The sequence below is a fragment of the Camelus dromedarius genome, chromosome 8 (genome assembly GCF_036321535.1).
Source record: "Camelus dromedarius isolate mCamDro1 chromosome 8, mCamDro1.pat, whole genome shotgun sequence".
Taxonomy (NCBI): domain Eukaryota; kingdom Metazoa; phylum Chordata; class Mammalia; order Artiodactyla; family Camelidae; genus Camelus; species Camelus dromedarius.
This window is the reverse complement of record NC_087443.1, coordinates 32438368-32450990: the sequence shown is the minus strand read 5'-3', so window position 1 is coordinate 32450990 and position 12623 is coordinate 32438368. Positions and strand designations below refer to the sequence as shown.

General features: G+C 51.3%; 1 protein-coding gene across 1 annotated transcript in view; it reads left to right on the top strand.

Annotated features, from left to right (window-relative positions):
- The window catches only part of LOC105099890 (cadherin-23), a 211077-nt gene extending 198778 nt beyond the window's left edge, over positions 1-12299 (top strand). Inside the window, exons 10-12 of the mRNA XM_064488592.1 lie at positions 5448-5560; positions 7173-7391; positions 12207-12299. Coding sequence (XP_064344662.1) covers positions 5448-5560; positions 7173-7391; positions 12207-12299 — 425 coding nt within the window. The remainder of the gene's footprint in view (positions 1-5447; positions 5561-7172; positions 7392-12206) is intronic.
- Positions 12300-12623: the final 324 nt, after the last annotated feature.

The window sequence follows — 12623 nt, the reverse complement described above, 5'->3', positions numbered from 1 at the left end:
TATCATTTTTGTCACCAGTAAAGACAGAAAGTTTAGAAAGGAAGTCAGTTTTTTAAGGACATTGAAATAGGATAAGTTCGATATTTTTTAAAATAATTTTTTTGTTGAGGTGTAGTTATTTGCAATGTTGTGTTGGTTTTAGGTATACAGCAAAATGATTCATTATATACATGTATTCTTTTTCAGATTCCTTTTGATTATAAGTTCAATACTTTTAAATGTTTAATTGCGCATGCAGAACATGAATCTATTGACTTTATAAAAATTTTAATTGTGGGAAAAATACTATCATTTTGTGAGAAATTTATCTGGAACTTTCCAGAATGTATAGCGTTTTTTAGCTAGGACTGCCCCTTGAGGAAAAAGCAACTTCCTTGCCACTTTGTTCTATGAAGAATGATGATCTCTTCTGTGTCTCCCCTTGTTCCTTGTCCCTTAGCACAGGGCCAGGTGCAGAGTGGGTGCAACGATGGAGGAGAGGGGGGTGGTGAATGCCTGTAAGGAGAAAAAGAGAGGCATATATCTCAGTCCAAGCTAGCCACTCACCAGCCACGTGACCTGGGACAAGTCACTGAACGCCTCTGAGGCTGCTTCCTCACACATAACATGGGAGAGCTTCCTCTAACATTATTATGGAGACCGAGTAACACAGTTGTGCAAACAGCTTAGCTCAGTGCCTGGCACAGGTTAGTGTTCAGTAAATTGTAGCTACTATTTTTGAATAAACAGGGGAAAGAAGGCTGTGACTCCCCCTCAGCAGCCTTTGTGCTTTTGCAGACTTGATTCACGTCTTCACAACCTCCTTCTTGCAAAATCTGAAAAGGTCTTGATGTCTGAGGCTCTTAGAGGAGGTGGCTGCCCCCAGGATTACCAGCAGGGCCAGCAATGACCTGCTTCTTTTCTTGTGTGAACGCCTTAATCCGCCAGTTCTCAGAGGCCTTAGGGTGCCCAAGGTACAGCCCCACTCCCCCGAGAGCCCCTCCACTACCAGGTAGATCCACGCACACCTAGGATAGCACCTGTCGACCCAGGGGAAGCAGCTGCCCTTCTGCTCAGCAGTGAGGGCTGAACAGGTGAAAGGCATCCCCCATGGCCTCCCCCAGCCCCCTGGTCCCCTGGGACTTAGATAAACAATGAAAGAATGTCTGGGAGACCAGAGAGCTGACAGGGTGGTATCAGTTTCCAGGATGGCAAAGACACCTGTGTATGCGGCTGCAAGCCCACAGCCCCCTGGGGAAGGGAGCATGATGGGAGAGGGGGAATACAGGAGGGAAAAAGGAAGCGGTGACCCATCCCGAGGTCAGAGCCCTGGTGCAATGCCTTGTGGACCCGAGGGTTTTGTTGTCAGCCTGTCCTCAGGGCTGCCAGCTTGCACCCATGGGTCCTTGGTTGTGAAGTTTTCCTGGCAAGAGGATGGGTTGGTTCAGTGCTCTTGCTGGGCGAAAGCTCTAGGCACAGGCTCCTGGGGGTGGGGGTGGAGGTGGGCCACAGTGGTATCTTGGTGCCAGACACTGTATTAACTCATTTAATCCTCACAGCAACACTCTCGGTACTATTGTTACCCCCATTTTACAGACTAGGAAACTGAGGCCGAGATATGTTAAGTAACATGACTGAAGTCACCCAGCTAACAAGTAGCAGAGCAGTGGTCAGAACCCAGGCAGTCTGCCTCCAGAGGGCATAATCGTAACCACCTCTCTGCTCCACGTTGCTTTCCTTCAGAGGCCTTAACTTAGCAAGTACTTACATATTCAGTAGTGTGATTATATCACAAATGTATGTCTCACGTGTGAGACTGAAGGGATTAACCTTACCTGCTTTTCTCTGCTGATTCTCCAGCACCTTGCACTCAGTAGATGCTTGATATAAACTTGAATGAATGAGTGATCTGATCAATCAGTCTTTGAATGAGACCTTTCCTTGGTCCTCCCTGCTTGGGACATGGGGCTCACCTCCTGCCCCTGCCTAAGCCAGCATCCCAGTGAGTACTGATGTTGCCATGGTGCCAGTAGGGACATCAGAGCCAGTGGCTCAGTTAGATGGCCTTGTCAACTCTCTGGGTGTAACCCTTTCTGGCTATTGGTCCTGGCAGTCACTTGTACTTGGCAGGAGGCTGCAAGGTAAACTCCACACAGATAGATGTGTGAAAAAGAAGAGAGAGAGAGAGAGAGTGTGTGTGTGTGTGTGTGTGTGTGTGTGTGTGTGTGTGTGTGTGTGTGTGTTGGGGGACGGTCCCAGAGTTTGAATTATACCAGTTGAGGGATGTTTGCCTGCATTGGTTGGAGAAAGTGCCTAGACTGGGCAAGAGGGTATTTTATGAGCTGGGGATAGACTTTGAGTTGGGGATGGGAAGTGTGGCCATGAATAGGGCAAAGGTGCTGAGCAGAGGACCCAATTGTGCTGGGACAGATAATCTTCTTCTCCAAACCAAAAACCACAGGACAGCATTCAACAAGGGGCTTCTAGTTTGTGAATGATTTATAGGAAAAATCTTGCAAAGATAAAAATTGAATCACATTTAAACATTGATAGGTTCCTTTACTGAGATGAATAAATTTATATGAAAATCTGGAATGATGGGATGTTGGACTTTGGGGTGGGGGAGGTGGGGCCCATGCCTGTGTGCGTGGTAGGGGAGCGGGTGGGGGAGGCAGGAGGCTGGAGATCTTGCCTCAGGGCAGCCCTTCAGCTCAGCATTTAGGGGCTCAGAGGACCTGGCTGCCAAAGCAACCTGTGCTGTCCATGCTTTGGCCACCTCAGCACTGATCACCCTGTTACAGGAATACCAGGTTGAGGGCTGCATCCCCCCTTGGAAGGCGTCCCTGGTACACTGTAGGAGTGCAATAATTGTTTGCTGAGTGGATTTGCTAATGAAGAGCAGATGAAAGCACTTGGCCTCTTGTTTCCCCAGCAGCAGAATTCCTAGCTAAAAAAGCTCCTTTATATTCATGCACTTACGTGCCTCCTTGCAACCCTGTCCTCCCTGCTCCACAAAGACTGCTGTACAAAAGCCCGCAGGAGGGTACCCCGGCCACGGGAGGAAGCCTTAGGCAAGGTGGCAGCTGGAGTCACATCCCCTCCCTGGCCTGGCCCACGGCAGAGTCCCCAAAGCCCACAGTCTGAGAGTGACATGAGACCCAAATGGTCTCTGCCATCAGCAGCAGCCTCTCCCCTGCCTCTGCCAACCTCTGTGGCGGGCTGGGAGGACCGGGTGGGAGCGGGCCTCTAGCCATCATCCACAGGGTGGCTAAGAACAGCCCCTGCCCCAAAGTCAAAAGTTAGAGGAGGACATTGTCTCCCCTCTACTTTCCCCCTAGTCAGTCCAAGAGAGGAGACAAACCCCTACTGTGTGTGGCTCCCTTTAGAGCCGGGGAAGGGGAGGAGCAGGGAGATGCAGCAGCTCCCATGAGCGATCCTGGTGTCTGCCGTGTGTGTTGAAGGCTGGGGTGTTAGTTCTCACCTATGGAATCAATGTCCAAGTATCCTCTTTCCCTGTCCTCTCCACCTTCCAGGATCCAGTTTAAACAACATTTATTAAGTGCTTATTTGTGCCAGGAACTATTCCAAGCCTGTACTTGCCTATATTCTTTTCACATTCATTTAATTCTCATAACTCTATGAGGTAGATCTTTTTAATCTTCATTTTACAAATAAGAAGGCCAAGATACAGAGGGTTTGGGTAAGTTGCCCAAGTTTACACAGCTAGACAGTGGTGTAGGGAATTAATGTCACCTCCTCCGGGAAGCTTTCCTTCTTTGAGCCTTCCTATGTGTAAACAGCCTCTCCCTGCTGTGAACTGAGATGCTGATTCTTGGGGGTGTCAAAGCTCTCTTACCATGCTGTCAGTGCTTCAACATCAGAATTCCTGGCAGAGTGAGTGACCTCTGCATCCCCCACAGTGCCAAGCACAAGGCCTGGCCATAAGACAGCCTACCCGGGGGACTCTTGAATAGGTGATTGAATGGCAGTGAGTGAGCCAGTAGGTGAATGAACCAACACCCTGAAGAGAGGGCAGTGCATTTGGGGTTTTCCCAGTGAATTCACAGTCCGGTGGGAGAAGCATCAGAGCAGTGTGGGGCCCAGGTGGGCTGGGAGCAGCCATCCTTCAGGAACATGCTTGCCACCGTGTGCCCAGCACTGGCCAGGGACCTTGAGAGATGGTGGTGAAAGGCCTTCATCTTCAGGGAACTTCTTGGCTGAGCAGGAAGAGCACGTCAACACACAGGAAGCAACCGGAGAACAGAGCCCTAGTACTGCCTGTGGGGCTGGAGGGGGTCAGAGACAGGGACTAGGACCACCTTCCTGGAGGAGGAGGAGGAGGAGGAGGGGCCGGCGCTGCATGGGAGGCCGAGGGGAGGCCAAGAGATAAGGCCGGAAGACAAGGAGGCAGGGACGAACGTGGCGATTCGGGGAACCTGCAGAAGCCACTGTGAGGGCTCGGGGTGCCATGGGGGAGCATGAGATGAAGTTGGGAGCGGGGCAAGTGTGGGGGTACACTCGAGCCAGTGCTGTTTGTGTGTGATTTTTGCCAGTACTTTAAGTACATACTTGAAATTTTAATAAATACTGAAAGACTTATTCTTAAAATTGAATTTTGTTTTTAACTTACATTTATCATAAAAGGAAACTTTCTACCACTGCCATATAGAAAATTAGAAAAGAGTAGAAAATGCCCATAAAAATAAGCACAAAAGGAACAAAACAAGGTTACTGCCTTTATCCACTGGGGCTGCTGTAACAAAATACCACAGACTGTAGCCAATAAACAATAGAAATTTACTTCTCACAGGTCTGCTGGCTGCAAGTCCAAGATCAGGGTGCCAGCGGGGCCGGGGGAGGACCCTCTTCCTGGGTCAGGTGGTGCCTTCTTGCTGTGTCCTCACACAGTAGGAGGGGCAGGGGAGCTCTCTGGGGTCTCTTCTGTAAGAGACTAGTCCCACTCTGAGAGTTTCATCCTCATGACCTAAGCACCTCCCAAAGGCCCCACCTGCTGCTGCCTTCACCTGTGGGGGTTAGGATTCCACCAGATGAACTGGGGGGACACAAACAGTCAGACACAGCAGTTACTGGGTCCTAGCTGGGTACTGCTCCCTTTGGAAAGCTCTGGACCTGAAGCCTGCTCGCGCTCTCTCTCTCTGTTAAAAAGGAAAACTAACAAGAGGGTGTTCGAGACATACAAGCACCAAAGCAAGACCCCCACCTTGACTCAGGCAGAGACCTGAGGGAGACGCAGCGGGTATAAAGTTCTCGTCCTGTGACTCAGTGCCGCCTGCTGCCTGGGCTGTGTGCTCCCCTGTACCCCAGAGCTCTTTCTGTTACTCCTGGAACCAGCATCCATTTTAAATTACTGATGAGTCCTTAATGTCCGGAGGGGAGCCCTGGCCCCCTGCCTCATGTCCACCTGTCCTGCACTCCAGTCACACCCTGAATTCTTCTCTCTCTTGCAGGAAACACCAACAGCATCTTTGCACTGGACTACATCAGCGGGGCACTGACCTTGAACGGCCTGCTGGACCGGGAGAACCCCCTGTACAGCCACGGCTTCATCCTGACCGTGAAGGTGAGAGCTGGGTGGTGGGCACCTCCAACCCACATAGAGGGGATGCCTTAGGATCCAGCAGGCATGTCACCTCTGCTCCCTCACCCTGCACTGATTCCCAGGTCTCAGGCCCAGGGCCCCTGTCAGGAAGAGCCAGCGCCTGTCAGGTGTAGGCCTTGTCAGGGCCCTGCTGGACACTTCACAGCTTTATCAACAACTGCAGAGGACTGCAAGTTTCACCCCCTTTTCAGGGTGAAGCAGCGCAGAGTAGGTGCTCATCCCAAGTTCCTTACTGTTATCCCGTGATTCTAAGTTCTCTCTTATAAGACAACTCAGATTCTTAGGTTTACCCTGTTTCTGAGGTTTCCTCCCATTTCTAATTCTCCTAACTTCCCTGGAGCTGTTATCTGCTTAGGAAACAGCGGTGCAGCCAGGAGGGGGCGGAAGCTGCAGTGGTCCCCACCCCGGCAGCCCCCTGCCACTCATGGCCGGTTTGCATTCAGTGATTTGCTGAGGCATTCCCTGAGAAATCCGTTTAGAGTATGGATGCTGCCTGGACCACAGTGGTCCTCCCCGGCCCCAGCCATTGATTGAGAGGAGGGGGTGGCACCAGGACTGAAGAGTGGGCTCTGGGAAGGAGGCCGTTCCATCAGGGTGGGGAGGATGGTGCAGCCCAGCCTAGCCCTTAATTACTCTCCTTGGCCTTGAGAGGGCCTGTGGCAGCAATGGATTGATAGTCCTGACTCGCCCACCGGCTCCATCCTCTCCACCAGATGTGCACACGCGAGCCAGCTGGGGGAGGGCGAACTAACACAGCCTTTCCCTGACCCAGCACCAAGCCTGAGGACCCCTCCAGCCTCCCCTCCTGTCCCTGCTCCCTTCCTATGGAGGCAGGCAGCTCCAATGGCAGAGGGCTGCCCCCTAGTCCCAGTGCCACCACCAATTCACGGTGGGGCCCTGAGCTCAGTTTTTCCATCTTTATATAAAATATGAGGGTGAGTTCCCCACTTGGCTGTGAGCTCAAATCTCCTGGGGTGCTGGTAAAAGATACCTAGTCCTGGACCTTTTCATCAGAGATTCTGGTTCAGAGGGTTGGGGTGGGAACTGGGAATAGGTATCTTATGGTCCAAAGACTCTGGTCCAGAGACCAGGTGCCCAGGTATCTGAGTCCATCTGTTCCTGAGTCCAACCCAGACCATCCCAGTGCCTAGCAGTGTTCAGTCCATAGCAGATGCTGAATTAAGGCCTGATTACCTGCTAGCATAAAACTTCTTGGCCTCAATTTCATCATCTGCCAAAATGAATACTCTCCCTTTGCCCCTAGATGAACCCCTAAAACTCTACCTGTCCCCTTGGTTCTAGAATCCCACTGCCTGAGTTTGACACCTGCTCTGGTTGTGTGTCCTTGCACACGATGCTTAACCTCTCTGAGCTTCAGTTTTCTCACCTGTAATGGGGTCAGTAAAGTGAGGATGCTAATGATAGAATCTCTGTCCTGGACTTATGGTGAGGATTGGAGGGGATAATTCACATAAAGCGCAGTGCCTAGTTTTGAGAAAGCCTTGGTGAATGACGGCTATTATTGTGATTACGGCTACCTTCATCCCTGGGGTGTTTATTCCTCCCTCTGCAGGGCACAGAGCTGAATGATGACCGCACCCCGTCCGATGCCACAGTGACCACGACCTTCAACATCCTAGTTATTGACATCAATGACAACGCCCCAGAGTTCAACAGCTCCGAGTACAGCGTGGCCATCACTGAGCTAGCGCAGGTCGGCTTTGCCCTCCCCCTCTTCATCCAGGTGGTGGACAAGGACGAGGTGAGTCCCAGAAGGCAGTCGACACCCTCTGCCCAGCCTGGGCTGTGCAGCCCTGGGAGGGATGCCAGGGGTCTCTGGGCTCCTAGGGCCCCATCTATAAATAGAAACAAATATTGCTGCACCCCTGAGGTGCTACGTTCTGAGGATAAGTAAGACTGAAAAAGTCAGTAGTCTCTAAACTTCTGCCACTACACCCTGTAAAAAACGTTTGAGCACACACCTCCAGTGTATAGTTCTGTACTTAGAAATTTATATACATGATCAGAGCACTCATCTGGTATGATGTTATGAACCATACACACACAAAATAGAAATTTTAAAAGGTAAAGGCTCTTTTATAAATGATGACCTTGGAAAAAAGTCTTATTCCTGCTTTGGGGGGTAGTAAGACCCTACTTTTCCATGCAAGGAGTCTAAGTGCCTTCCAGGGGATTCCAGGCCATAAAGAGACTCCAGAGGGGTCCAGGACACCTGCATCCCCCTGCCCAAGGGCCTGCCACTGAGGCCAGTCTTAAGAGGAAGGGACAAGGGGCACAAGTGAGGGAGAGGAGCAGGAGGGAGGAGGCTCCGCCAGTCTGCAGAGCCCTGCCACGCCCTCTGTCATCGGGCCAAGGGCCAGCCTGGGTGGGGCAGCCTCCATCCCTTCACGACCCCCTCAGCCTGCCTCCTACCCCCTCCTACCCGTGCCCCACCTCCCCTGCCTGTCAGCAGTCACACCCTTAATCGGACTTCTATTTATTACCGCAGCTCCCCCAGTCCGCTCTGCTCAGGAATTCCATTAGGTTTTCCTGCCTGAGGTGCTTCTCTACAATTACTCTTCACGTCCTCACACACGGCTTCCGCACTGGCCTTGCTTCGGGCTGGCTTCTCCTCACTCCCTTGCCCCTCTCCTGTCTGCTTTTTTCAACTGGACACGGTCCCCCCAAGGACTCGGGTTCACAAGGACAAGTCAGTCCCTGTGTATGTGTGTCTGTGTCTGTGTGTGCACAAGTGCACGTACGTGTACCGAGCACCTACTGTTTACAAAGAGCTATATTTGGCCACTTTGAGGGAGTCTGGGAAATCATGGTCCCTGTCCCACGGGACCATATGTGTTTATGCGAATGTAGTATGTAAGTTTAAAACACATACAATAATGTAGAAAGTTTCAAAGGTGGAGATAAATAGGTGTACAAACAGGTTCTAACATTTTCTCACGCCCCACTGGATCATCTTGTATCCCTCTGGAGGGCAGGCGCCCCCTTTGGAGACAGCTGCGTGAATGAGAACCTCGGAAGAAGATCCCATCCTTGGTTTCAGGCTGATAATGATGCCCAAGGGAAGAGAGACACCAGAACCAGTGTGGGTCCAGGGTCCAGTGCCTGCGGGCAGTGAGGGCTCCAGAGCTCAGCTGAGGATGGGGGAGTAGGGGCTGGAGAATCAGGAAAGACTATGGCAAGAGGGGGACTTGGGCTGAGCCTTGGGGCAGAAATCAGATGATGAAAGGGTGCTCAGGAGGGCTGGCGGGGCCAGGCAATGGCCCACAGAGAGGCTCAGAGGGAGAGACTTGTAAGTAGATGATGGAGAGAGCAGGTAGGAACCCACGCAACTGATCAGGGTTTGTGGAATGGGCTGCTGGGAACGTGGGCTGGATCATGGCCTTGGGGGCCTTGAATGCCAAGCCAAGGAATCAGACAGGGCCTGTGTTCAAGGCCAGCCCTGCCATTTACTAGCTCTGCCACCTTGGGTGAGTTGTCGACCCTTTCTCAGCCTCACTTTGCTCATCTATGTAAAAAAAAAATAAAAAGGAAATGTATCTATCGGTTTCTATTGCAGGAACACATTAACCCTGAAAAGGCAGTTTATTTGTCACTGGAGCTACTTGTCCAGCAAGGGTGGGCGGGGAGACCTCAGGTGCACACTCTGCAGGATCCTGGTTGCTGCAGGAGGGAGGAGGCAGCTAAAGAGTTCTTCTGTGCTTCATCCCAGAAGTGGCCTCGCAACTTCTATTCAGGGTCCATCAGCCAGAACTAGTTATGTGCCCCCCACCTCACTGCCAGAATGCTGGGGAATGTGGGGAAGCAGCTAAATATTTGTCTCTGCCACAAAGGATATCAACAAGGTATGCGGAGAGAAGATCAGATGACACGGGTATAGGACTTAGCACAGTGCCTGCCAGATGTTAACCAGATGGGTCCAGGGAGCATCATCCCCGGCAGGGCCAGAATTCCCAGAGCCCTGCTCACTATGACTTGTTGGTGGATTTCAAGGTTACCCTGACCCCTTCGGTTTTATCTCAGGCTCCTTTGCGGAAAGTCTGTCTGAAGCATCTGTAGGAAGGCTGAGGGGCGTCTGGATCCAGCCTGCCCTAGCGGCCACTCTCCTCTGGGGCACAGCCATCAGCACACACACTGCAGACACAGTGCCCAACACCACCAGGGACCATTTTGCTGCTTTTCCCAGGGAGTTGGCCACTGTCTCTGATAGTGAAGGACTGGCCTCCTTCCCAAAGGGTCCCACTTCTCCAGGGCACAGTGAGGAACAGAGAGAGAGGAGAGGCAGCCCAGAAGCCCAGGCTACCTCACCCTAAGGTCACGTGGGCCATCCTCCAGTCTCCCAGGAGAGCTGCACCCAGACCACCCCAGATGTGGTCCTCGGCTGTTTCCTAAATAGGAGGGAGAGATCAATTGCTTTCTGAGTTGCCCTGCAGTTTTATATCTCTCATCTCTTCTCCACAAGTCTGGAGGGATTCAGATCTGACCAGGTAGATGCTCCCAAAGCCCAGTCTTGGGTACTGATGGTCAGGCTCTAGGTTCTCAGGGTGGAGTGTCCCGCCACATCGCTGGCAGGAAACAGAAGAGAGAGGCCACTGGCACTGGCATTTGCCCAAGTGTCCGAAGTGTGGAGAAAATCAGAGAACCTCAGTGAGGAATCAAGCAGCTTCCCCCCAAAATATTTTTTAATTGTCATTTCTTCCACTTCTCTTTCTGAAGGGAGCATCAGTCTGTTGGGATTTGTGTCTGGGTTGAAAGTGACTCTGGGTTTGTTGGGAGTGGCAGAAAATGTGTTTATTGAGCAGATTTGGAGAATGGAAGGGAGCAGGAGGAGAGGTCACATCCCTTTGTCATAGATGCTATAGAACACATGAGTCTCCCTTGCACTCATCATGACTGTGATTTTGCAATTGTTAATGTGATGATCTTGACAGTGTCTGTCTCCCCGATTGGAGTGAATGATCCACAGTGTAACTGAGTGCCTCATACCAAGCGTAGCACTTGGGAAGCACTGCAGGAATAGGTACCGGTTGAATTCAAAGCATGATGAAATGATAAAAGTAGCAATGAGGTGGCCCAAGGCTTTATCCAAACTGGATCATCAGTCAGTACGCCTCTGCTGAAGCCCAACTCCAGCTGAGTTTGTGTAAGAAGGTGACTTCAAAGGTACACTGAGGGGCAGTAGCAGGAGTTGATGGAAAAGGGAAGGAGGAAGCAGTTTAACCTGTCAGTCAGTACTTTGTGGCAATCGTTCCTAATAAAGATGCTCATCTAATTCACAAAGACTAGAAAATGCCTGTTATCCCCTCCAGATCTAAGATTCTACTCAGCCTCTTGCTGAACCTCAGGCTCTGCCAGACCATTCAGTATAACAAAGGTGCTTGAAAAAGGCCCTTTCTCTGTCCTCAGGACTCCATCCTCATTGTCAAATCTCACTGAGTAATTTCTTTCCCTTTGCCCAGCTATAGAAAACTCACAGAAGCCAGAGGAGAAAGAGATGGGGTGGGCTGAAACCAACAACAACCCATTTGCACCCTGTGACAGCTGAGATGCAAATAGATGGTTGTAATGCAAATCACACCAAAAAAATCTCAAGGCAAAGGCCCCAGGAGTCAGCTTGGTATGGGAGCTCATCTCTGAGTTTCATATTAAAGGCTGCAGCAGCCTCATTCCCCCAGCTCGGCTGCTGGGCATTCTCTTGTCTCTTCCTCGGGGTTCTAGGAGCCGCTGGAAAAAGCTACACACTCACCCACTTGGATTCCCATCACAGCCTTACCCACCCTTACCCACCCCCTTGCTCTCAACATGATCTTTACATTTTCTCTGATTTGGTCAACTTTTCCTCTCCCAATATTGCCTGCAGCCCTCCCCAGTCCTACCTACAGCTGAACCAACCACAGGCTGTCATGTTTTCCCATCTGCACGGGTTGGGTGATCGGGAGGGTTGGAAGTTTCTGTTCAGTTGTCCCTAAAACCACTCTTCGACTTAGATCCAAGTGGATTATCTGTATCCTGCCTCCGAACAGTTGGGGGAGGGAGGCAGTAAGTATTAAAGCCCATCTGTGCCTCTAGCTGCTTTACAAATCCCAGCAAACGGGGTGGCTTTTAAATACTGTTTTTGCACTCTGCGCAACCCCTCCCCGTTGACTAGACTAACAATGGACATTTCCTCTCACGTGCCCTTCAGAAGAAATACCATTCATGTACATCTTACCTTTCTCCTCAGGAGTTGGGAGCATTTGATCTGCTTTATTTCTGACCCACAGCTTCTCAGAACAGATTTGCTGCTGTCCTGGAGAATTTGAGAGGAGAGGGGTGGGAGTGGGGAGTGGGGTGCCAATATCCACCCAGAGAGGCCTCTCCTGCCTAATCTACCTGCTTCTGGGACTTAGAATCATTTCAGAATGGCCTTCAGGTCTCGATAATGTGCCCCCATCCGGCCTTTCTGAGAGACCATATTGAAATGTACACGGTGGGGGATGATGCACTCATTCACTCAACAAACGTTATTGTTACCTACTATGTCCATGCCACTGGAGGTGGTACTGAAGATGTTGGTCCCTGCCCTCCAGGAGCTTCTCTTTCATTCCAGGGGGGGAAGCTGGAGGAGAAGGCAGATGCCAACCTGAGGCAGGTGGAAATGAATGTCAGGGAGTCCATAAACGGGATGAGTGATGGTGGGTAGGGGGCTATTTTCAATTCAGTGGTCCCAGAAGGCCTTTCAAGGAGGTGCCCTTGGAGCTACAGTTAAGTGGTGTAGAGGGGCAGCCACACAGAGCTTCAGAGACGGAACCTTCTAGCAGCAGGTTCTTCCCTGCAAGGGAAGAGATCCCCACAAGGGAACTGGCCTGGTTTCCAAGGAGAGGAGAGGCTGGTGGGACCGGCCAAGCGAGCTTGAGCAAGCAGTAGGAGGTGAGGCTACAGCCACCAGTAGGGGCCAGCCATGCCCACCAGCCCCAGGAAGGGGTTTTTCTGTTACTTTGAACCTGTGGGGAACCAGGCAGTTGAC